General features: G+C 43.3%; 4 protein-coding genes and 1 long non-coding RNA gene across 5 annotated transcripts; 2 read left to right on the top strand and 3 right to left on the bottom strand.

Annotated features, from left to right (window-relative positions):
* Positions 1–1,302: 1,302 nt before the first annotated feature.
* Positions 1,303–3,078, top strand: LOC135676131 (U-box domain-containing protein 21-like). The gene has a single exon (XM_065186978.1). It carries the CDS (start codon positions 1,529–1,531, stop codon positions 2,846–2,848), a length of 1,320 nt encoding a protein of 439 aa, XP_065043050.1. The 5' UTR covers positions 1,303–1,528; the 3' UTR covers positions 2,849–3,078.
* A 2,540-nt stretch (positions 3,079–5,618) lies between these two features.
* Positions 5,619–8,283, bottom strand: LOC135676130 (uncharacterized). The gene is made up of 3 exons (XR_010514146.1): positions 8,007–8,283; positions 7,760–7,862; positions 5,619–6,844 (listed from the first exon to the last, which is right to left on the bottom strand). It is a non-coding gene; the product is annotated as an uncharacterized LOC135676130 (long non-coding RNA).
* Positions 8,284–9,156: 873 nt separating this feature from the next.
* LOC135676129 (uncharacterized) lies at positions 9,157–10,270 on the bottom strand. The gene is made up of 2 exons (XM_065186977.1): positions 9,599–10,270; positions 9,157–9,491 (listed from the first exon to the last, which is right to left on the bottom strand). The coding sequence occupies exons 1-2, from the start codon at positions 9,973–9,975 to the stop codon at positions 9,440–9,442; spliced, it is 429 nt and encodes a 142-aa protein (XP_065043049.1). The 5' UTR covers positions 9,976–10,270; the 3' UTR covers positions 9,157–9,439.
* On the top strand, positions 10,081–11,866 carry LOC135675461 (PHD finger protein MALE MEIOCYTE DEATH 1-like). The gene has a single exon (XM_065185611.1). It carries the CDS (start codon positions 10,081–10,083, stop codon positions 11,467–11,469), a length of 1,389 nt encoding a protein of 462 aa, XP_065041683.1. The 3' UTR covers positions 11,470–11,866.
* A 122-nt stretch (positions 11,867–11,988) lies between these two features.
* LOC135676128 (protein POLLEN DEFECTIVE IN GUIDANCE 1-like) lies at positions 11,989–21,739 on the bottom strand. The gene is made up of 11 exons (XM_065186976.1): positions 21,056–21,739; positions 18,192–18,343; positions 17,180–17,283; positions 16,603–16,691; positions 16,403–16,476; positions 16,175–16,325; positions 15,924–16,091; positions 14,997–15,094; positions 14,761–14,883; positions 12,618–12,686; positions 11,989–12,535 (listed from the first exon to the last, which is right to left on the bottom strand). The coding sequence occupies exons 1-11, from the start codon at positions 21,627–21,629 to the stop codon at positions 12,335–12,337; spliced, it is 1,803 nt and encodes a 600-aa protein (XP_065043048.1). The 5' UTR covers positions 21,630–21,739; the 3' UTR covers positions 11,989–12,334.
* Positions 21,740–22,138: the final 399 nt, after the last annotated feature.

Raw genomic sequence — 22,138 nt, 5'->3', positions numbered from 1 at the left:
CACCGACCTCACAGTCTGCTGACATCTCGATCTAGGTCGACACCGGCCTCCGTGAAGTCAGAAATCCACCATCGCGCGTCGCTTGAGCTGCGTCTGACCTCCATGCCACGGTCGCCGCTCGGATTCAAGGGGCCGACATGGTGCCTGTGTGTGCTCCTCCTCCTCCTCTTTACTCGCGGATACACTCTTCGGATTGGAAGTGCGCAACCCAAAGGTTTTTGACCTCTTCAAACAGACCAAATAAATACCTTTTTAATCTTGGATTTCATTGGGTTTATATGCGTTACAGATCCATATCTTCTGGCATAATAATATGAATAGATTCAGAGAGGAGGAGCAGCGAAACTACATCATATAAAATAGTTGCATCAGAAGCCCTTTCTAAGCTCAACTGAAACTTCATCTGAATCTTTGGATTGTGATCTCGAGGCACTTAAATCAAGAATTTTGCACAGCTTAATAATCCCATATGTCACCTAAAAACACTCTGCATGCAACATGGCGATCACCATAGCGAAGGTGTGATAGTTATTTGCCTGAGGTATCCAAACAAGGATGGAAATCTCACGGCATGTCGAGATGTGTAAACATCAATCATCAGTCAACCTCTGCTCCATAAATTTTGACCTGAATCAATAAATCGAAACCCGATCGGGAGCTAACTTTGCAGTATTAAAGTGGAAGGTAAGCATGCATTTCCAAGTACTAACACCTAAAACTGCTCTTCGTCTCTGTAACGCGAAGAGACCTAACTGTTGTTGGGTCGAACGAGAAGACTATGACCGAGCACCATTTGATCTGGTAAACATGTTGACTCTGTATCGCTCGTCACGATTCATTTTAGTAGACCCAAATGTTTTGGTTGGACTCGGACCGATCGAGAGTTATAGTCAAATCGATTTGGCTCGTTCTTCTCTGTTCTTAATTTGAAGCTGTAATTAATAGATTTGATGTGACTGTTTGAGGTCACTGTTGCCTGTGGTCCGACGACGCTTTCAGCCGCTATTCTAAGACCTGCATAGGGGCAAAGAAGACTGAGATGCCGTGCTCGACGTAGCCAGCAACTCCGACGACTCGGAATGGCAGATGAGAAAAGCGTTCATGGAGACACAGAGAGTAAGCATGTGGAAACGTATGGAGAGCGGCTAACGTTTTGCTTGCGCGTCGGAAAACGTTTCCCACATGAAGAGAAACACCGCATCGATTTCGATTTTTGTTTTTGTTTTTGGTTTTGGTTTTTTTAAGCGATTTGAATTAGAACCGAGTTAATAGGTCGAGCCTCGAGCCGGTGGTCAACCGGGTCAGACCTCCCGTTTGATTAGGTAAAGCTTCAACGGTCAACGTTCAAATCACCAATGCCCCGCGCTTTGAACGCTTCCCCCATTCCATCGCAGGCGATCCACTCATATATATACTTCCCCCGTTGCCTTCCCTTCCCTCCGATCTTATCTCATATAGAATACGACCGCTTCCTCTCTCGAGCATACTTGTACTTCCCGTTTCACCACCGAGAAACCAAGCTCTGTTCATGGCCTTTCCATGGAGAAACCGCAAGTCCGGCCTGAAGACCAAGCTGGATAGGAGAGTTCTCGATAAGGAGATCACCGTCCCGACGCACTTCCGATGCCCGATATCGCTGGAGCTGATGAAGGACCCGGTGACGGCATCGACCGGGATCACCTACGACCGGCAGAGCATCGAGACTTGGCTGGAGATGGGGAACGCGACGTGCCCGGTGACCAAACAGGAGCTGAGGAACGCCGACGGGCTCCTCCCCAACCACGCGATACGGAAGATGATACAGGACTGGTGCGTGGCGAACCGGCGGTACGGGATCGAGAGGATACCCACGCCTAAGATTCCGGTGACCAGGACCCAGGTGGTGGACATCCTGTCGGAGGTCGCGGCCGCGGGCCAGCGAGGCGACCACGCGCGGTGCAGGCAGATGGCGGCCAAGGTCAGGAATTTGGCGAGGGAGAGCGAACGGAACCGGCGGTGCTTCGCGTCGAACGGCGCGAGCCGGGTTTTGGCCGCCACGTTCGGTGCTGTGGCCGGCGGATCCTCGGAGTGCTCGGCGGCAGAGGTTTCGGAGGAAATCTTGGCAGCGCTGGCGACGGTGTCGCCGCTGGACGAGGAAGCCGCTTCGCACATCGGATCGCCCGAGTCGCTCGGGTGCCTGGTGTCGATCTTGACGCATGGGAATTTGGCTGCAAGGCTCAGCGCGGCGTTGGTGGTGAAGCAGCTTCTCGCATCCAGCGGAGCGAAGGTGGACGCCGTTGCCGGGACGAAGGGGCTGGTGGAAGCACTGGCCAGGCTCGTCAAGGAGCCCATCTTCCCTCAGGCCACGAAGGCGTCTCTGGTGGCCATCTTCTACATGGTTAGCCACGACGAGAGGACGGCAGCGCAGGTAGTCGATCTGGGGCTGGTGCCTGTGCTGGTAGAGGCCCTGGTGGAGCCGGAGAAGAGCATGAACGAGAAGGCATTGGCGGTGCTCGAAGGGCTGCTGAGCTGCGAGGGCGGCAGGGAGAAGGCCCGGCAACACGCGCTCACGGTGCCGGTGCTGGTGAAGAAGATGTTCCGGGTGTCGGACATGGCGACGGAGCTGGTCGTGTCGGCGCTATGGAAGCTGTGCAGGAACGAGGGAGAGGAAGGAGAAGGGAAGGGGAGATGCTTGCAGGAGGCGCTGCGAGTAGGTGCCTTTCAGAAACTGCTGCTGCTGCTGCAGGTGGGGTGCAGCGGGGAGACCAAGGAGAAGGCCACCGACCTCATCAAACAATTGGATGGTCACAGGGAGGCGTACGAATGCGTTGACACCATGGATTTCAAGGGACTCAAGAAGCCCTTGTGAGCATCAACTGGTTGACAGTGGGCAGAGGCAAGAACGTAACACAGCACAGAGATCGATCATTCTTCGACGTTGTATGTGGAAGGACTCTCAGATATTTGTACAAAATACATTAGGATGTTGTTGTTGGTTACTTGTTAAGAAGAATAGAAAAGAACATGTTTGGCTCACAAACCTTAGATTGGATATCAACGCCTGTGTGACTTAATTACTTTTTCCTTCCGATAGATGTACTTCACGGCATGCCTCTGTGATCTCAGGCGACCCCCATCTTTTGTTTATGACGGTCAAACAGGGGATGTATGTAAGTAGATGAACAATACGGGCTCCAAAAAAGGATTGATTCTAGAGGAGAAACATTGCTGTCACTTGGCCCCAATCTAAACACTAGAAAGTTGTAGAACCTACTAGGAGCAAAAGATTTATTTGGGGTGAGAAATGTGACGGATGTGTGGATTGCGGCGTGATTCCACGTTGAACATGGACTCGGCCTTCGTTTTCCATGCGTACCCGGGGTGTGAAGCCGCGGCCGTCGCTTGGTGATACTAGTGGCGCGATGGGGAGGACGTTCCCTGTGCCGGACGCTGATCCCGACGAAGTTATTGGCTTCTGGAATGCCACGCCACACGCTGCATCGACGATTTGATGGTGTTCTTTGACGTACCGCCACACCGACAAAGCAACATTTGGAATGCCAGGCCACACGCTGCTGCGTCGACGATTTGATGCTTCTTTATCGTACCGCCACCCGACAAAGCATGGTGGGTGGCCCCATTTCAATATGTCAACATTCTACCAACATCCCCATGGATCTTGTTCACCCACGTGGCCCCGTAACACGATGCCGTTGTGTTCTTGTCTGACTCAGTCAAATCAACTTTTTTCTCTTTTAAAACGTTAGACAAAATAGAGAATTGATACGACAAAATAGAACAAAAGAGATGAATGAAACATTAGACAAAATAGATAAATGATACGACAAAATAGAACGAAAGAGATGAATGAAACACGTGCTCTCCGTATGTCCAGCATAAAGTTAATTAGACGCGTAGCGAGGGACTTCACGGCCTCATTCCATATATTAATTATGAAGCAACGTTCGTATTGTCGGCATGACGATTGCTTCAGAGGTCTGGCTGTACGGTTGCTAAAGATGTATCGCTTGGATGTTATCATCAGCTTTTTTTATTTTGAATAATATCATTCGGTATAAACGGTATGTATCGATCCGATAGTATATCGATACGTGGATCGTTTGCTATAGGACCACCTCATATCGGACGATACATGGGTAAATCGAACGATAACGATTGAAATTTTGATCGTTACCGCCTAGCACAACTTGGTAACAATCGAATTTTGATCGTTCTCACTCGACATAGCTCGGTAATGATTGAAATTGATCGTTATCGATCTATAATAGTACTCCGACGATCAAAATGATCGTTGGAATCCTTTTTCATGGGTTTTTAAATTCATCTTCTCCCCTACTTCACTTCACTTCACTTTCATACTCTATTAAACTACCTTAAACTCATTTTTTTTCTCACATTTGCACTCTCCTAAACTCCACAAAGCAATAATTTATGAATTGAATCGAAACTAATTTGAGAATATTAATCGGAATAACTTTTTAATCAAATGGTATATATTTTACACATGGACAGAGAAACAATATTTTACACATACCACCTAAGATTCAGATCATGAAACTCGACAAGATACTGGTCAAGTTTATGCGTGAAAGAGAAAGAAAAAGATAATTGATGAATTTGAGCAGATGCGACATAGGCTACATGATATAGACACATAATGAAACTTATCGTATTCATATCCGTCGTATTATGAAGAATCATACGACTAACAACAATATGATGATAGTTGGTCATATTTCTCTGAGCAACAATATGATATAAAGCAACAAATCAATAGCGAAAATAAAAGCTCCGACATTCACCAGTATATGCCTCAAGAGTCACCTCGAACAAATGTGATTCATAACGATTAACCTATGATCATTACCACATTGATGCAACAATGACATATGGTATATCAATACAGTATGTAGTGAGATCAATTTCATGATCGGATCCAACAAACATATCATATTGATATACATATGTATAGGATCAAGGACCTCGATCCACCACTCGTGGAGGTCCATCATTCGTTTTAATGGTAGAATCAACAATCAAGTATATCTACATATATAATTATTTAATTCATTTAAATTTTAAAATTTATATTATAATAAAATAATATAATAATTCATATGATTTTTTTATAAATATTTCAATATTTACAGAAGGACAATCCGTAATATGAATCTTACATAAGACTATTCCTCAAAGTCCGAAAAAAATGTAATACTATTCGTACCTAATTTATATTGATTTTGTTAAACTTATTACTTTATTTTTTTTCTAACTTAAAAATCCTATCCTAACCTTTTTTTTTTTCAAATTTTTTGAAGAATTTTATGCATAAATTAGATGTACCGTTTGATACGCCTTGATGTTCCACTTAGTACACAATACCGTACCGTATTGAGTGAAGCTCGAAAACTCTAATACTACAAAATTTCAATCCTTAGTTGTCATTGCTAGAAATGATGTAGATAACCTCTTAATAACATGAGAGCCCCCCTAAGTTCCATGAAATCAATTTACAAAGACAGATAACTGAGAGAACGAATTTGACGAAGATCCGGGAAGGTTTCCTTTCTTTTTGAGTGTCACGATACTTTGTGGCTTTCCACAATATAGGATGCATGTATCGAGAGCGCTTCCATTGTTTGTAAAGACGAGATATCTCAAGATTTTACAAAGCTATTCCATTCTCTGCATATTTATTATGAGAACTTAGCACTGGTGGAGGCAGCAGTGCACAGTCTCGACTCACCCATGACTCCATACTGCCCCACCTCCCTCCTCAAGGAGCTCGAGTCTGACATCTACCTGCTTCGAGATGCATAAAATTTAATGCAGAAAATGAAAGAAATACCATTAGCTGACTGGATGTCTTCCGAAACTGACCTGTTCAACATGAATCTGCACCATTTATTAGAAGGTTCATCTGAGAATAGTAAGCTAAAGACATGCCTTTGAACATTGACTTGAATAAAATGGCATGGCGACTAGCAAGCGTAATGAACAGCAAAGAAAAGAGAGGTGAGAGTGGTAGGAACTAGTAATGAACATGCCTCACGTGCCAATCATCATCGTTGGCCATTCCAAGGGTCTTCTACATCCAGACAAGCGGCAGCACAGGATGCCGCTGCCAACCAGGCAATCAAAGCCAACGGATCATCTTGATCACAGAACATGTGCATCCTAAACCATCTGAAAAGAGTATGTACCAGAAGTGAGATGTGCGCACAAGAATCCAAGAACAACTGCATCATAAACTATCTGAGGTACCACCACATGCTAATGTCAATCCATTACTCAAATATTTCCTGAGGATTCATCCATATTTTTCACAACACCATCATTCTTACTAATCGTAACTGACGCAACAAAGATCTTTCTATCGTCCATTTGCAGATGAGCCAGATCTCGTCTTTAGCTAATTCATAGGGTACACTGACTGATTTCGTGTAGCACAAATGATAGACCATGTCACACTATTTTAAGCAACACAAGAATCAACCGGAGAATTTGACAGAACAAACAGCTTGTGACTCTGCAGGTGATGCTGAGGCAACATTTCCCATGCCAGATTCTTCTTCAGATATCCAGGAGCTTTGTCTGCCAGTAGATGAAAATAGATGCTCAGAACTCGCCAGAGGCACAGCTTCAACCAATGTAAGCCAAGTTTTAATGCTTATCCACTGGGAAAGGGCTATCACATGGACGTCAATAATTGGACCGAAACAAAGCCCCGATACAAATTCATGGTGATGAAGTGATAATTCACAGGTGACGTTAAACGCCACAAACCAGATTTAACTAATATGATCCAGTTGAGTTTGCTTGTCCACAGGGCTAGGGTCCTCATCTGTATGAAAATGTCAAAACACAATCAATTCCTATAAAAAAGACCCAGCAATCATCTATGAGTTGGGTAAGGATCCATTGTACCTTTTGAATCTGGCTACAAGCTTGTTAAATTATACCCAACCAGACCTTGATTCAGTATAACAACCTAATTTGCATTTCAATAATTATATGCTTCTGTATATGCATGATCCTTCATTTTCGCTATTAATGCTTATAATGATGTCATAAAAAACACTAGTATGGTAGATATGAAAATATCTATCGTTTCACCAACATACACTTACACTGATAATATACACTGAATATCACCAGTTTAACTTGTTAATGGAAAATCTTTTATGCACATACTTATCTGTGGATTGAATAGGTCATCCACATTAACATGCCCATCTGCATTGACATTGACCCAGGTTCAAGAACATACCATATCATAAGACAGGTAGCTGCCAACTAAATAATTCTACCGGTTACCCGTATGGACAGTAGCTGAAGTGCATTCAGGACCAACAAACCCAAAGAATGCATACAAAATGCTTGCTTGAAAACCATTAGCAAGAAAAGCTGGTTGCTTTTGGTATGAGAACATTTCTTAACCCACTGCACAAAAAAGTAGGCTGTACTAGAAAATTGAGATTACTGCTGTAGACTAACTACCACATGAAAATCAAATGTCCTATAAATGAGATTATTTCTACAGACTGTTGCACCCAAAAAAAATGTTCTGATCTAGTGAAAATAATACATGAAATGCATCTTTAATATCAAATAATCTAAGTAAGTCTGATATAAATGACATTTGAAGTAAACTGAATATACAGAACTCTGCGTTGTATGATATGACTTCTGATAGAACTCTCCAAAGTTTATACGGCATTTGATCTAAAGAATTAAAAGAAAAGGTTGCACAAGTTACCAAAACAATAAGGTAAGAGCGGTAACAAGCAGAACACACATTTTGTCCCATGTAATTGCGCATGTATCATGTCCTCCTCACACTTCCAGAACGAAAAATCCTCCTGCACAACAAATCGATCAAGAAAACAAGAATAGATCAAAACTCTGTATCAATTGAGCAGTAGGGACCAATCAACAAAGCCTACAGCGTTAATTGAATTCATAAGTCCTGAGCGAATGATCGAGAAAAAGATCGCACAACATACATAAGGAACCTCATAAGGCAAGATAGGGAACTTGCAGGACCCATATCTCAGTGAAACCCAATCAAGAAATCAAGATGAAAGTTCTTCAGATCGGCGGAAGGCTTCTCATCCAAGATTAGGGCTAGACGCGGATTCGGAGACGGAGGAGGAGGGATGAAAGGGGCCGGCAGTGTAAGGCAAGAAGCACTCGATTCTCGTTTACATCTGTACAGAGGACCTCCGGCGAGAACACGACGTTTCTCGGGGCCAATTGGAGGCCCACTTGTCCTTTGGTAGGCCGGAGGTTGAGAGCAAGACGCACTCAATGCAACGAACACCATACTCCAATCTGACCCAATCCGCATCAATTTGACTCAACATGGCTCACCAATTTTATACCCAATAGCTTATTTGCATCTACTTAATTAAATATGATAAGTTAATGGCATTTATATACACAGAAATTTGTGAAACCGCAACTGCCCACCACGTGTCCCGCACGTACTCTGAGAAGACAGTTAGAGTGAATCGACGGCAGTGATCGAAGCCAAAGCTTGCAAACAGATCGGACGACCGCCGTCCGATCACGTGCAGGCAGTAGCGGTCGGTCGCCTGCGAGGTGGACGGAGACAATAGTCTGTTATGCTCAATTACCTAAAACACCATATAATTTTCCCCTATTCCATCTCAAGCTTCGTCGATCTCCTTAAAACACAAGGGCAATTTGGTATTTTCACTGGCAGCAATGGACTAGGTAGTTGAAGGCTACCGACGGCGGGAAGCGAGAGAGGAGGGAGACGGGAGAAGAAGATACAAAATACAAATAGGGGGCGGCGGCGGGGGCGAGCGATGGCATTGGTGGCGGCGGACCCGACGGGGAGGAGGAAGGCGTCGGCGAGGATCTACGGGCTGCGCACATTCCTGGACCCGGGGTGCCCGACGGACTTCTACGGCGCGTTCCGGGACAACGTGCGACGGTTCGTGCGAGAGTGCGCCGACATCGAGGAGCGGGCGACGGCGGGAATGCCGACGTGGCGCACGCTGCTGGTGGACGAGCAGAGCGGGCTGGTGGTGCCGCTCTACACCGTCGAGGAGTGCGTCCGCCGCTCCCCCATCCCCTTCTGCGACTACTGCCGCTGCAGCGGTGAGGTCCTATCTCGTTCTTGGTACCAATTGGGTTTCCCATGGGGTGATCACGATTCTGTTCTGTAGGGGTTTTCCCTCTCGTTTCTTCTTGCTAAACCCATTTTGATCGGTCTTGGCAATTTTGCGAATCGGGGATTTCGTCTTCTCCAAAGTTCCAAACCGAGAATTTTAGCCAGTCCATCTTGATTCCCTACGTGTTAACATCATCATCTGCTTCCTCTGTAGAGGAAATACCAAATCTCTGCTCTGTCTATTCCCAATATTGCATCAATAAGGGTTTTCTTGCCAAATTGTTCCAAGCGTCTTCATCAGCGTTCTCTTGCCTCGTTGTAGATGATAACCACCTCCAAACCCCCAAACCTAATCGAAGAGATAACGACGTCTGTGAGAATGGAGTAGCGAAACAGGGGTTGAACAGAACAGTGAAGCAGGGGCATGGGGAACCCAATGTTGGAAAAAGGCGGCACCTTTCTTTGCCTTCTTTGGTGTTAGGAATTGGGAAATTAAGGCAGAGATTGCTTCTGGTGTTGTTGTTGTTGTTGTTGCTGCTTCTCAAGCGTGTTTGGTTGGCATAGCAGGATGGAGCCACCACTTGGTGTCGAAGCGGCGTTACCACTTGATCATCCCGGCCGACGGCGACTGGGACAAGCCCCTCCGCCCCGACGCCTTCTTCGTCCGCAGCCACCTTCTCCACGGCCTCCTCCACTGCAACGGCTTCGGCCACCTCATCGTCGTCAACGGCCGCGACGGCGGCTCCAACTTCATATCCGGTCGCGACTTCATGGACCTCTTCGACCGTCTCTGCACCGCCCTCCGCGTCCGGTAACTTAATGAGCACGTTCATCTGTTGTATTGGCCCTGCCGTTTGCTACTTTGCTCAATTTACCTTGCGTGGACTCTGCTGCGTGCCAGGGCAGTGTCGGTGGAGGACGTGTCGGGCAAGGCATTCATGGACCTCCGTCTCCTCCTCGGCGTGGCCCATGGCGCGTCCTGGTTCGCCCGCTGGGGCTACCACTTCTTTAAGGGAAGCTACGGCGTCACACAAGAGGCCTACGACCGAGCCCTTCGCGTCCTGTCGTCGCTCCGCATCGAGGAACTGATCGTCGTCCTCGCCAACACCGGTCAAAGCCGCGAGCTTCGCCGCGTCGCAGTCGCCTACCGCAACCTCCATTTGCCCGACCGCGACACTAAGCCACTCGTCACCGTCCGCGACTTCGTCCGCTTCCTCCTCGAGCTGAAGCACCGGCCGGCAGCACAAACAATGCCGCTTCCACCATCGCCCTCCCCCGCGCCATTGCCGAGGAGGGCGATGAAGAAGGCGGTGAGGAAGGGATACCGCGACTTCACCAAGGTCGCGGCCGAGATGCAGAGCCGATGGCCGCTGCGGCGGCTCCACTCCTCTGCTCAGGTCATCGTGGACGCCCTCAAACGGCACGGACGGAAGATGACACGGCAGGAGGTCCGCGAGGCCGCGCGGCTCACGATCGGTGACACCGGCCTCCTTGATTTTGTGCTGAAGTCCCTCGGCGATTGCATCGTGGGCGACCATCTTGTGCGCCGCACCTCAAATCCCACCAGCAGGGTGCTCGAGTTCAGCCTGGAGGAGTTCCCATCTCCTGCGCCTGCGGCGGCGGCGGCGGCAGCAGCAGCAGCAAAGACGGAGCAGAACGAGGATGTAGTAGTGGTCGCTAGACCGGCATGGCCGGGCGCTCTGCAGGTGGAGAGGGACCTTCTGACAGTGTACCGGAGCATGTTGGCGGCGCAGCCAGAGGCGGCGGGAAAGGTGCTGGACGCCAAGCACTGGGTAAAGCAGTGGGGACTGCAGGACGACGTGGACGACCGGCTCCGGTTCCTGGTCATGTGGGTTCCGAATCAGGAGGAGCTGGAGGAGCTGACGCGGGCACTGCCGCCGCCGGAGGTGGTAGTGGTGGAGGCGACGGCGTCGGTGGGGGAGCTGAGAGCGGAGGCAGAGCGGGCGATGCGGGACACGTACTGCGTGATGGAGGGGTTCAGGGTGGAGGAGATGGAGGGGGTGGAGGGGAAGGACTGGGAGCCGGTGCTGCTGGGCGGGGCGGAGTCCGGGGCGCTGGTGTGGGTGCGCGGGGACGGCATGGACATGGACTCAGTGTTGAGGTACGAGGGCGGCGCGGACACGTGGTCCGTGGGGTGCGCCTGCGGGGCGCAGGACGACGACGGGGAGCGCATGGTGGCCTGCGACGCGTGCGACATGTGGCACCACACGCGGTGCGCCGGCATCGGCGACGGCGAGCCGGTGCCCCCGCTGTTCTTCTGCGCCAGGTGCGGGAGATCAGTGATGGCGGCCGGCCAGATGGTGTAGTGAGAGGAGTCGCCTTGAGAGCGAGCGAGCTTTGACGGACATGACTTTTGTCGCGGCAGCAACACATTCATTTTCTTTACTGACGTCCCCGAGGGGCAGTGTAAGGGTATAATACAGTGCAAAAAGAGAAGGGATCGATGGATCCCCCATGCATGACATTCGTTGATTTGTTTTTGTGTACGAAGGATAACACTGGCGATCCCAAGGGTTGTATGGTTGTACAGATGAAACTACAAGTGTGTCCTCAAATTTCCAAATCCCAATTATGGGATTAGTACAGTTTGGCACAAGTAAACGTGGCTCAACATGTTTGTGGAAGGCCGGAAGAAGTTGCAGATGTAAAGGTTGACACTGGAGAAATAGGAGTTGAGATAGGAAAAAAGAAAAAGAAAAAGAACAAGAGGATCGAGAAAGAGTAGTGCTAAGATAAATAGAACTCTTGAAGGGAAGGAAAGTAATGGAGCCCAATCCTAGCAGACCAAAAGAACCCATTTCAAATGTTAGATAAAGCCATTGGAATGACACCCTAAATAGTTGTAGCATCCTTTAAATTCAGAAAGACGTGTTATGATACTCCCATCCGTAAAATATTACGGAGGCAATAGTTTCTTGAATCCATCAGAGGACCAGATGTGGTAGAACGGATCAGAAGCATATACAAGCAAAATTGGTTAACGTTGCAGTGGAGGAAACATGTAAGGACTGCTCTAGTAAAAGCTCAATAAAAGGGAAAGAAGCTGCTCTGACTCGTGTATCTGCACTTGTCGAGAACGATGAGAGTTGCACCTTTTAATTGCACGCTCATCAGCCGCGGACTATAGACAACTCGATGATCCCTCGTAGCATGAATCGAGCAAAGAAGAAGTTAGTCCATGTGCTGTTTTCTGTCACGGCGAAGCTTGATGTACCAAGTGGCAAGACGGCGCAGGCTCAATCCAACTAGAATCTTCCAAATTGCAAGCATGATATAGGTCAGGCTTGACAAGAAGAGGATCCATACTAACCTCCAGGGGAGCGGTCCAGAAGGAAGAAGGTGAGCATAAACCGGCGTCAGTACTCTGATGACCTAAACCAAGTTACAAAGTAGTTCTCAGTCGACAATCATAATAAACAATGGTTGTACATGAAAACCAGTGCTCTTAACCTACCACGCAGGCTGGCGCGAGAGGTATGAAAGTAAGATCTTTGCGTCCTTCATCGGGCTTCTCATTCAGAGTCTGACGATGTCAATTACGAGATGATATCATGCAATGGGCAATACAATTTCTATAAACCTAAAAGCAATTTGATTAAATAGGCAAGCACCAATGTAAAAAAACTAGCAATAACACATGCATTGCTGACGAGAAAAAGGAAGATTCTCGCAGAAACATGAAATGAGGTAAGTAATCATTCTACTAATAAAAGTCCTCTTTCAAAATTAGAGGTTTCTACCACATTAATCAGTCGCTTCCAATTAGAGCCAAATCTTTAAGCAATTGGCTACTTGTTCCATTTGACACCTGTGTAGAAAGCTACATTTACAAGCAAAATGGTTGTCTACTAAAGTTGTCTGGTGTAAAATTCCATCTGAAGTTCTTCTATTGTCCAAAATGGACAGATTTTGATCTGATCCAAGGAACTTACAGATACATACAAAAACACTGTTCAAAAAAAGGTAAATAAGTAAATTATTAGGACTCCTCCCAAGAGGTCCTATTGTATGATAATTAATATAAACAAGAAAATACCATGGAATCAGAAATAGTCAAGTTTGTGCCCATAGTCTGATGTGATTAAATTCAAATTACATGGAATTCTTATGGCTGTGCTTATTCTATAAATTAATATGTTTACTAAATTTATATCTCCTCAGTATATAATTTATGCAATGCTAAAGTTGAGATTTAAAGTGACAGTAGTAGAACTAATTGAACAAAGATTATATATGCTAGATGTACCCAGTTAGATATATAGTAAGTCTTGTTTACTTCAACCATTGTTACACTTGATTGATTAGATTCTTTTAGATGATTTGCTTAACCAAGAACCCTAACATGAAGGTTAGATTGCCCGTCAAAATGAAACTGAAGCTGATATCTCAGACATTTATCCATTGATTTCAAAAGCCATCAAGAAATCAGAACCTACTAAAGTTGTTAGTACCACTGCTTTATATTTTTAGATTTGAGTCTTTTTGTGCATAGTTTATACCACTGAAACATGTCTATTAGAGCAGACATGAAATGAAACCAATAGTTTTGGCTATTGAAAGAACTTTGGAAAATGAAAATAGTCATGTGGTGTGGGGATTCACATTGTTAAAGGCTGCTATTCAGTTACTTCCTAAGTTTCTACAGCTCAAACTAAAAAACAGGGTGGCCTAGTACATGAGCCTTCTACTTATGCAGAGTGTGGAAAGGGTCAATGCGTATAGAAACATTCCCGCAAGCGAATATACAGTTTTAGTGACTCAAACATTAGAAAAAAGTTGCAAAGGAGCAACCTTACCACTATACCAAGACTCATCCTCAAACTACTTTTTGATATAAACTATGAGAGCAAAATCTGTAAAATGGTAGCATATGGTACACATTCGCTCAAGTTAACAGAACAGAAAGAAGTTGAAAATGTACTCTGAACAGATCACTGTTCAGAACAGAAAAGATACTTGAATAAATTTCTATTCAGTACACCATTACCAGCATCAGATACTTAAAAATACATGTTATTCTTATGAAACATGTATATTTTAAATGCTTGTTATGCCTATGTCAGACACCCGCGCTTCAAAAAATATTGGGGCTCTTGGACTATCTAAACTTATTTATGTTGCTGACGATACACAGAGATTACTTGTCTATACAAGGCTTCAAAATGTACTGAATATTGGAATATTAGGACTGTTGGACCATGTAAACTTGTTTATGTTACTGACAGTATACATAGATTACTTATCTATACAACGCTTCAAAAGGTACTGAACATTGGCAATACATATAAATGCTATCTGTATATATAAATACTGCACTTATGTATATGATGATCATAGATTGCATTGCATAAATTTTCTGTGTCAGAATGTGATTGTATTATGTGATGCTTATGTACATAGTCCAAGTATGATTGTATTATTATGCTCTATGAAAATGCCTGTAAAAGTTTCTGTAGTGACCATTTCCCATGTCTATATTTTCCGGGCACTATAAAGGAACTTCACCACAAGAAGTTAAAAATCAATGGCCTGGAAGCACATTAAGCTAAAATATCTTAAAATGTGAAAAACAATAACCAAATACGAACTAGATTTACCTGCTCACAAAGGTCTTCCAAAAACTCTGAGTATGCAATGGGCTTTATTTCATTGAACTTTGCCAGGAACGAATGCTTGATTGCATCAACAAGCACCTCACACATGTAAACCAGAAGGGCATTCTGGAACATGGTAAAAGTTATTGGTAGCTTATACAATGATTGAGATAAACTCTTCGATATGAACACTAATCATGAGAAGAAAACCATGTTTGCCAATGGAGGATGCAACTTACACTAATAAAACTCTCAAACCAGGGTCCCTCGGCCTCCAAGATATTCTGAGCTAGCACAAACAGCACAAAAGCTGTGATGTGGAATCTCTCTATTATATCTGATCATCAGTGTTAGAATATAAAGAGAAGTAAGTAACTTTTACTTGGAACTCAATACAACTTTCTAAGCTACTTCAACAATATACCACAGCAGTTCATCAAACAACCAAGAAATTTTGTTGGAAAATAGAAAAGTAAAGACTTGAAGTGCCTCCAGCCCTATCCACCGTGGGCAGTTCCTTCCTACTTCAGTCCCCTCACCTTACCTAGTACTAGGTCCACATATTTGTCACAACCTGGATCAATCAGACCATCGGTCAAATAACCTAAAGCCCTAAAACCACATGACCGAAAATGCTTAGGTCAATTTAATACCTATGGACTCATCTTGCCTTAATATAATCCTCCTCACACTTCCAATGTGGGACAATTAGGATGTTTAAATAGAACATTGCATCATTTGGAAGAATGATTTTTGGTACTTAAATATTTCACCACATCAAACAAGTACAAAAACATATTATCTATCTGAAAGCACATCATCCTCTAGGATGATCACAAAATGTTGGCTAATTCATTATCACCAACATTAGGTGAAAGCAGATTGATTTTCTATTTCACAATCATCTCATGCAAGAAATCAAGGCTAAAAATCAGCAATGTGTATATTTCATGTATTTTGTCCATAAATACCATTAATATTAAATTCCTAGCCAAAAAATAGTTGTGTATCAGCAATTTCAATTAACAATCGGTACCTATAATGTGAATAGAAAAAGAGGCACCCCATTGCAGTCACTCGCTAAAAGGCAATGCAACACAAAGGAAATAACATGGGAGTTCCACCTGTTCAAATGATTCAGATTGATAAAATATAAACAAACTCACCATAGTATACCAAATTGTGAAGGTTTTCTTTGCTAACACGCTTGAATACATTGCTTTTAATCTCAGCAAAATTATTTGACACCAGTAGAGCAAGCACAGCATTATTGTGAGCAATAATGCAAGTCGATAACGTGATAGCCTGAGCTAACAATATAAAAGAATGGACAAGTACTAGTAGTTAAGGAAAGATATTTACTATGTTCATCCTAGCAGAATTTGAAAAAAGAGAAGTCATTTGTGACAAAGGATATCAAAAGCAATGACTGCAATGGCTTCATCAAGAATAAATCTAATCAGTTCAAATTTCATATTATCTGGGGGGCATGTTGAAAGTCCCTCTGCAGAGTCGAAGAGAACTTGCAAAACATCTTCACCAAATGACTGACAAAGTTTGTCAAATATCTGCAACAAATTCTAAATGTTAGCATCAATCTTCAAAGGAACAGAGTTAAAAAAATTCTTGTGCCCTATCAGCTCACCTCCAATACATTGTACACCACATACAATTTAATGGTTCCTTGTCCTCGTATGAAGTGATATATTAGGCTAATATCTGATTCATAAGTAGGCAATTGTACGAGGTACAGTGCGCAAGTCATTTCATGGTAAAAGGCAACACTTATAAGGGTTAGAAGATATAGAATAATTTGATGTAGCTTAAAGTATGCGGGCAATGTACCTGCTAACTGTAGAGAAGCAACACCTAAAGCCAACACAAGAAAACAGCCAAAATCTGACAATTCAGCAGCACTCAGTCTCCAAAACTTCCTGCCAAGGAAATATAATGCCAACAAGCAGAGTCAACAATACTGAATTTGGTTCATGTTTCTTGGCAGGCCAAGTAGAGAACAAATTTACCTCTCGCCTCCTAATTTCTAACACAAATTTACACCAGATAAAATGCAAAAATAGTACAAGGCAGGAGCTCTCAATGAATATGGTGTGCCACAGAAAGGGAATTAGCAGAGAACATGGAGAGTGAAAGATAGACTAGAAAGGTGGCACACCAAACCAGCTAACTAATCTTAATTATTTATTAATGAAAACAAAATCTTTGCAGAACAGCCATATGGCCCTCTATTTATAAACTTATTGGCCTCAAATAAGCTATTTAAGAAACAAATATTTTTTTATTAGAGAATTCATAAAACCAAATTGAAACTTCACCATTAATATGTCACACACCTTGGATTTAGCAATAATGTCGTAATCCTAAAAATGAAAGGAAACTAATAAAGAAAAAGATTGGAACCCACCTAGTGTTTAGCACCCTCCAAACTGCCATAGCAATTCTTGCAGGCATTATTGTCAGCAAAGACAAAAATGAGTCCAAACAGACAAAGAAGCCTGCAATAATAAGCTGCATATTGTGATCAGCATCAGAAATATTACTCCTAATGGATGCAAATTTAGTAGCTTATAATGATACTTCAAGTGACTTCTTCTGACAATTTTGCAACATCTAATTCTTTTCTCATTTATTGAACACATCATAGAGAACAAAGAGTACTAGGAGTCCACATAATTTATGCAAAAGATGGTCTCTATCTGGACATGTTCATAATAGTGTAATCAGTATGTAGCTCAAAACCAGATTGTGTGAGGTTGTGAGCTACTTTCATTAGATATAGCAGCCAACCATTGGCACATTGGAAAACGAGGAGTATGCATGTATTGTTAGTTGTCATTAAATCCCTCGTGATGATAGCGAAAAATAAACATAAGGATAATTAGGGGTGTCAACCAGCAGAAATATGTCTATGCCCATGGTCATCTTTGGCCTGACTTTGACTTCAATATCGAGGCCCAAGTCCAACTAGCCTAGCTTTCTGATCATCCAATTAGATTCTTTATTCAAGACAAGTCATCCAACAATTTAGCCTTTACATTATCCTCATTGAGGGCCACTATCCAGTTTATCAGCTTTTCTTAGTAGACATCTTCTTTAGTTCTTTGCTCTGCTTTGACAACATAAAGTATGATGGTTAAAATGCATTAGATAAAATGTGTCCAAACAATGTGGAAAATATGAAAGTATTTTATAGGCAAAATTCAAGGCTTAATGGCAACTAGCATGACCCATGGTCAACTCTAAACCTAGGTAAATGACTAAATTCATTTGTGATAGAGGAACAACTTCAAAAACAAACTAGGTTGCCAAGTTCTTGGACAAACCTATGCCATTGGTAGTACTAATAAAATTATCTTGGATGCATATCTATGACTTTGATAATTGTTCATCTTTATATGCTAAGATTGTAGATATACCCTTTCGCATCTCCATGGCACATGGAACATAGTATTGTAGACCCTCTGCCTTTTCTTCTCATTCCCAGCAGATATTGTGCCTCTAAGGGAACTGCCACCGTAAATCTCTCCCATGAAGTACTTAAATGGTGATCTGCCCACGAATGAGACTTCTGCCAAGAACAAAGATATATTTTTGTATTAATAATCATGCGAACAAGTGAAAATTGATATGTAAAAAGAATCCAAGACAATGTGCAAATTGTCAATCACAAGTTACATAGAAAAAAACGAAAATCTAAAGGAGAAAAATAGCGCTCTTCTGCATTCCAACATAATTGTCCAAATTTAAATAAACTAAATTTTAAAAAATAAAAAGACTAACCTTACATGCTGGCATTTTAGTATATGCAAGACAGAGTGTTCTTATGGATAAGTGGACAAATGCAACAAAATCTAACAAAAAAAGCATAAGTAACAAACATAACCAACACAAGCTTCTAATAAATTAGAATCTGGTTTAAGAACCCTTCTAGAGTATTAGTTCGGATAGAATGCTATGGTACTACTAAAGATATTCAGATAACTATTTCTCTGGCAATATCTAAGAAGGGAATACTTAAAATGAATTGAAAGCCAAAATAACAAAGGATAAACAACAAGTCATCTAGGTTGAGTATTTGCAATTTGCAATGGGATACATAACATCCATCATTGATTCTTCTGAGGGCTAAACCTACTGACCAAATAATAGCCCTAAATCATAGTAGAATAAAATTAGCAGATTAAATAAATTCCTACAATGAGGTACACATCTTCCTAGAGTTTTCCTTAAAAAATTCCAATCACATATTTCAACCATGTGGACTGTGAAAACCTGCAAATAAGTGAAACATAGATCGGAAAAACACAATGTCTTTTACTAATTGATCCAACCATTCAGCCATTCATTATTTCATCCAATCATAATCAAGCATAGCTCTCAATTCAACTGTTTCAATAAGAGCCGATTTTACCCAGATCAACAGATGAATCTAAAGGGCCTTGACTTGCCTTTCACAAAGGATGAAATTTTTTCGGCAATGAGGAACCTTGGGAAAACACAACCCCTAGAACTGATGACCTTATTATGAAACCTATTCTACATTTATAATGGTTTTGTCAACATTTCAAGAACGTCTACACCAATGAAGTTAATTTCATAGATTTAGCACTTGATAGGCTTATCAGTTTGATTCATATCCTTGTGAGAGGTATTCTCCAAAGTGCTTGCTAAAAGGTCAAAACAAAGATTAATGAATAATTAACATCTCCTAGTCAGTGTTCAAAAGAATATGGAATTATGGATCATCGATGCTTGGCTTTAAACCAAGATAGTGTCAATGGGTTCAAAAGGTGTGCAAATCTCCAAATCAGCTTTTCTTGTTGACGATCTTTGGCAACTGTATCTCCCTGCATCTTCATCCTAGTGGCTGACATCCTTGGTGGAAGCAGAAGATAGGTGATCTCTAATCATCTGATCAAAGGTATTGGGTCAGACTATGTTAGCAATGAAATTGTTAACTTATATAGGAATAATTGCACCCTCTTGATTTCTCCAACAGCTGAACACATGGCTGACCTAAGCCACTTTATATACCGTTGAACTTGATGTGATGCTCAGTAAAAACTACATGAAGGCCATTGCCAGATTTATCAATGTGGGTCATATGAAGCACAAATACATCGCTGATCTCTTTGTTAGATTTCCCCATCAAAACGCTGGGACTTCCTACCAGACAAAGTAATCTTGAGAAAGCTGATTGGATACTCATTATTAATGAAGTTTAAAACAGGCTTGGCTGGTGGCAAGCCAAACACCTCTCTCTAAGTGGTCGCCTCACTCTCATTAACAGTGTCCTTACTATTAGTGCCCTTCCTATGTACTTTCTCAACAACTACATTATACCCAATTGGGCTAGCAAACAAACTGTCAAAATAAGAACTTTTGTCTGGTAAGGATCTGCAGATTCCAATGGTTTTGTTAACTTATGTTCTGGGAATCAAGTATGTCGACCTAAATATGATGGTGATTCCGGGTGATCAATCGGAACATACACAGCTGTAAATTACTCACAAAACGGTGCTTGAGATCACTCTCTTGTGATTCTTTACCTTGGGCAGATATTATATGGATTGTCCTTATCGGAATCATCATGGAAGGAAGGCCCTATAAACCATAGACAGTCTGCAGTTTGGATTTTTTTTTTTCTGACCTTAGTGATGTTTTCTATGCTTCAACATTCTCTGTGATAGTTTTGGACTGACACTTTGAATAAATAAATAAATTAGCATATTCCTTTTCCAAAGTTCATAACACCTGGCAATCCTAATGCTTTAAAGAAAGACTGGTACACCAATCAAGTATCACATCCCTGTTTAGAGCTTGCAAAACCTGTTCTTGAACATCCCAATATCTATTCTCGTTCACATCTTAAATCATATCAACCAAAAATTCTGTGCTAATGGCTTAAATACAACTACATCAGCATTAAAAAAATCTAAATATCAGTGGTTTTGCTCTTCCTTTACTATAACGCCACTGGGAAAACTGAAGCAAGCAGTGGAGACATGGGCAGACTTCACACTAAGCAGTGGAAACTTGCAAAATTGCATTGAGTATAATAAAAAATTTGTGATGTTCCCGTTCTCAAGACTTTACAACCTTTTTATTCTTTATTATCGTGTATAGGTCATTAATGATTGAGGCTACTTTTGTTTTTGCTTTTCCAAAACGAAAAAAAGTTGTGCACAACACATACCGTAAAATTGCACCATTCCAACAACGAATTCTATTACTAGTCCACATCGAAGAAAACTTTTATTGGCTTAAGTTAGGACTTTACCTCCTATAAAATTTGGATCATTTTCCATCACCCGATTCCAGTCCAGGGACGACTCCTTTGCCAACTTGGAGACGGCCCCATTGGCTTCCGGCTTCCATTGCCCTGCCAATCTCTCTCGGGTGCTCGTCGCATCCTCCTCTGGCTCCTCAGCCGCGCTCCCATTTACATTCCTCTGCCTCAATTCCGCAAAAGAGACACGGCTGACCTGCGAATTCTCGCACGCCGCCTCCACCACCGTGTTCTCACAAATCGTCTCTACCACCGATCTATTCTCCAATACCCTGATCCCGATCCCATCCTGGCACCGGCCGTTCTCGACCACGGACGGCTTCACGTCGCCCAATTCCGTTAGAACGCTTAGATCCTCCGACGCCGGCCCGTCCACCGCCATCTTGTTCTTATTCTTCTTAGAGGCCTTGTGCTTCCGCCTCCGCCGGGGCGAGCGAACGCCATCGCCACCGTTGGAGAGGATCGGGTCGGAATCCAGGCGCGGGAGGATGCTGCGCTCGTCGCCGGAGCTGTCGCCGGCGAGGAGATCGAAGGAGAACTTCCTGCCGCCCGATCTAGCGGGCATCGGGGAGGAACTCGATCGAATCCAAATCCGACGAAAGCGAGACGTGGCGAAGAAACCCTAGCGGTCTTGAAGCAAAGGCGTCGGGGGTCAGAGGGGTGATCGGGCAAGTACCAAGAGTGAGTATATAACGAGGGGGGGTGGGGGTGCGGGGGGGAGCGCACCGGAGAAGCGACGGCAACGGCTGCAAACGGATCGGATCTCCAACTCCAATAACAAAAGATCCGATCCATCGACAATTCGGGTTTGATCCGTCCGATTTGACCGCTTATGACGATAATGAGGACGGGAAAAGGGCACTTTTGCCTCATTAAACTATTCGTCTCCTATAACGTGCCATGAGCTTTATGGTTTGCCTTTTTTTCTTCCCCTTCAATTTTATGTGAATTAGAAAACCTTGGCATGAGGGTTGGAGAGACTGCCTAATTCGTCCGGCTCTGAGATAAGAATATGAATAAAGCAACAAACCTAGAGAATGTCCGGTAAGTGTTTTAACATTAGAAGCCTCACAC

The sequence above is a fragment of the Musa acuminata genome, chromosome BXJ1-6 (genome assembly GCF_036884655.1).
Source record: "Musa acuminata AAA Group cultivar baxijiao chromosome BXJ1-6, Cavendish_Baxijiao_AAA, whole genome shotgun sequence".
In the NCBI taxonomy this organism is placed as follows: Eukaryota; Viridiplantae; Streptophyta; class Magnoliopsida; order Zingiberales; family Musaceae; genus Musa; species Musa acuminata.
This window is presented reverse-complemented; position numbering and strand designations above follow the sequence as displayed.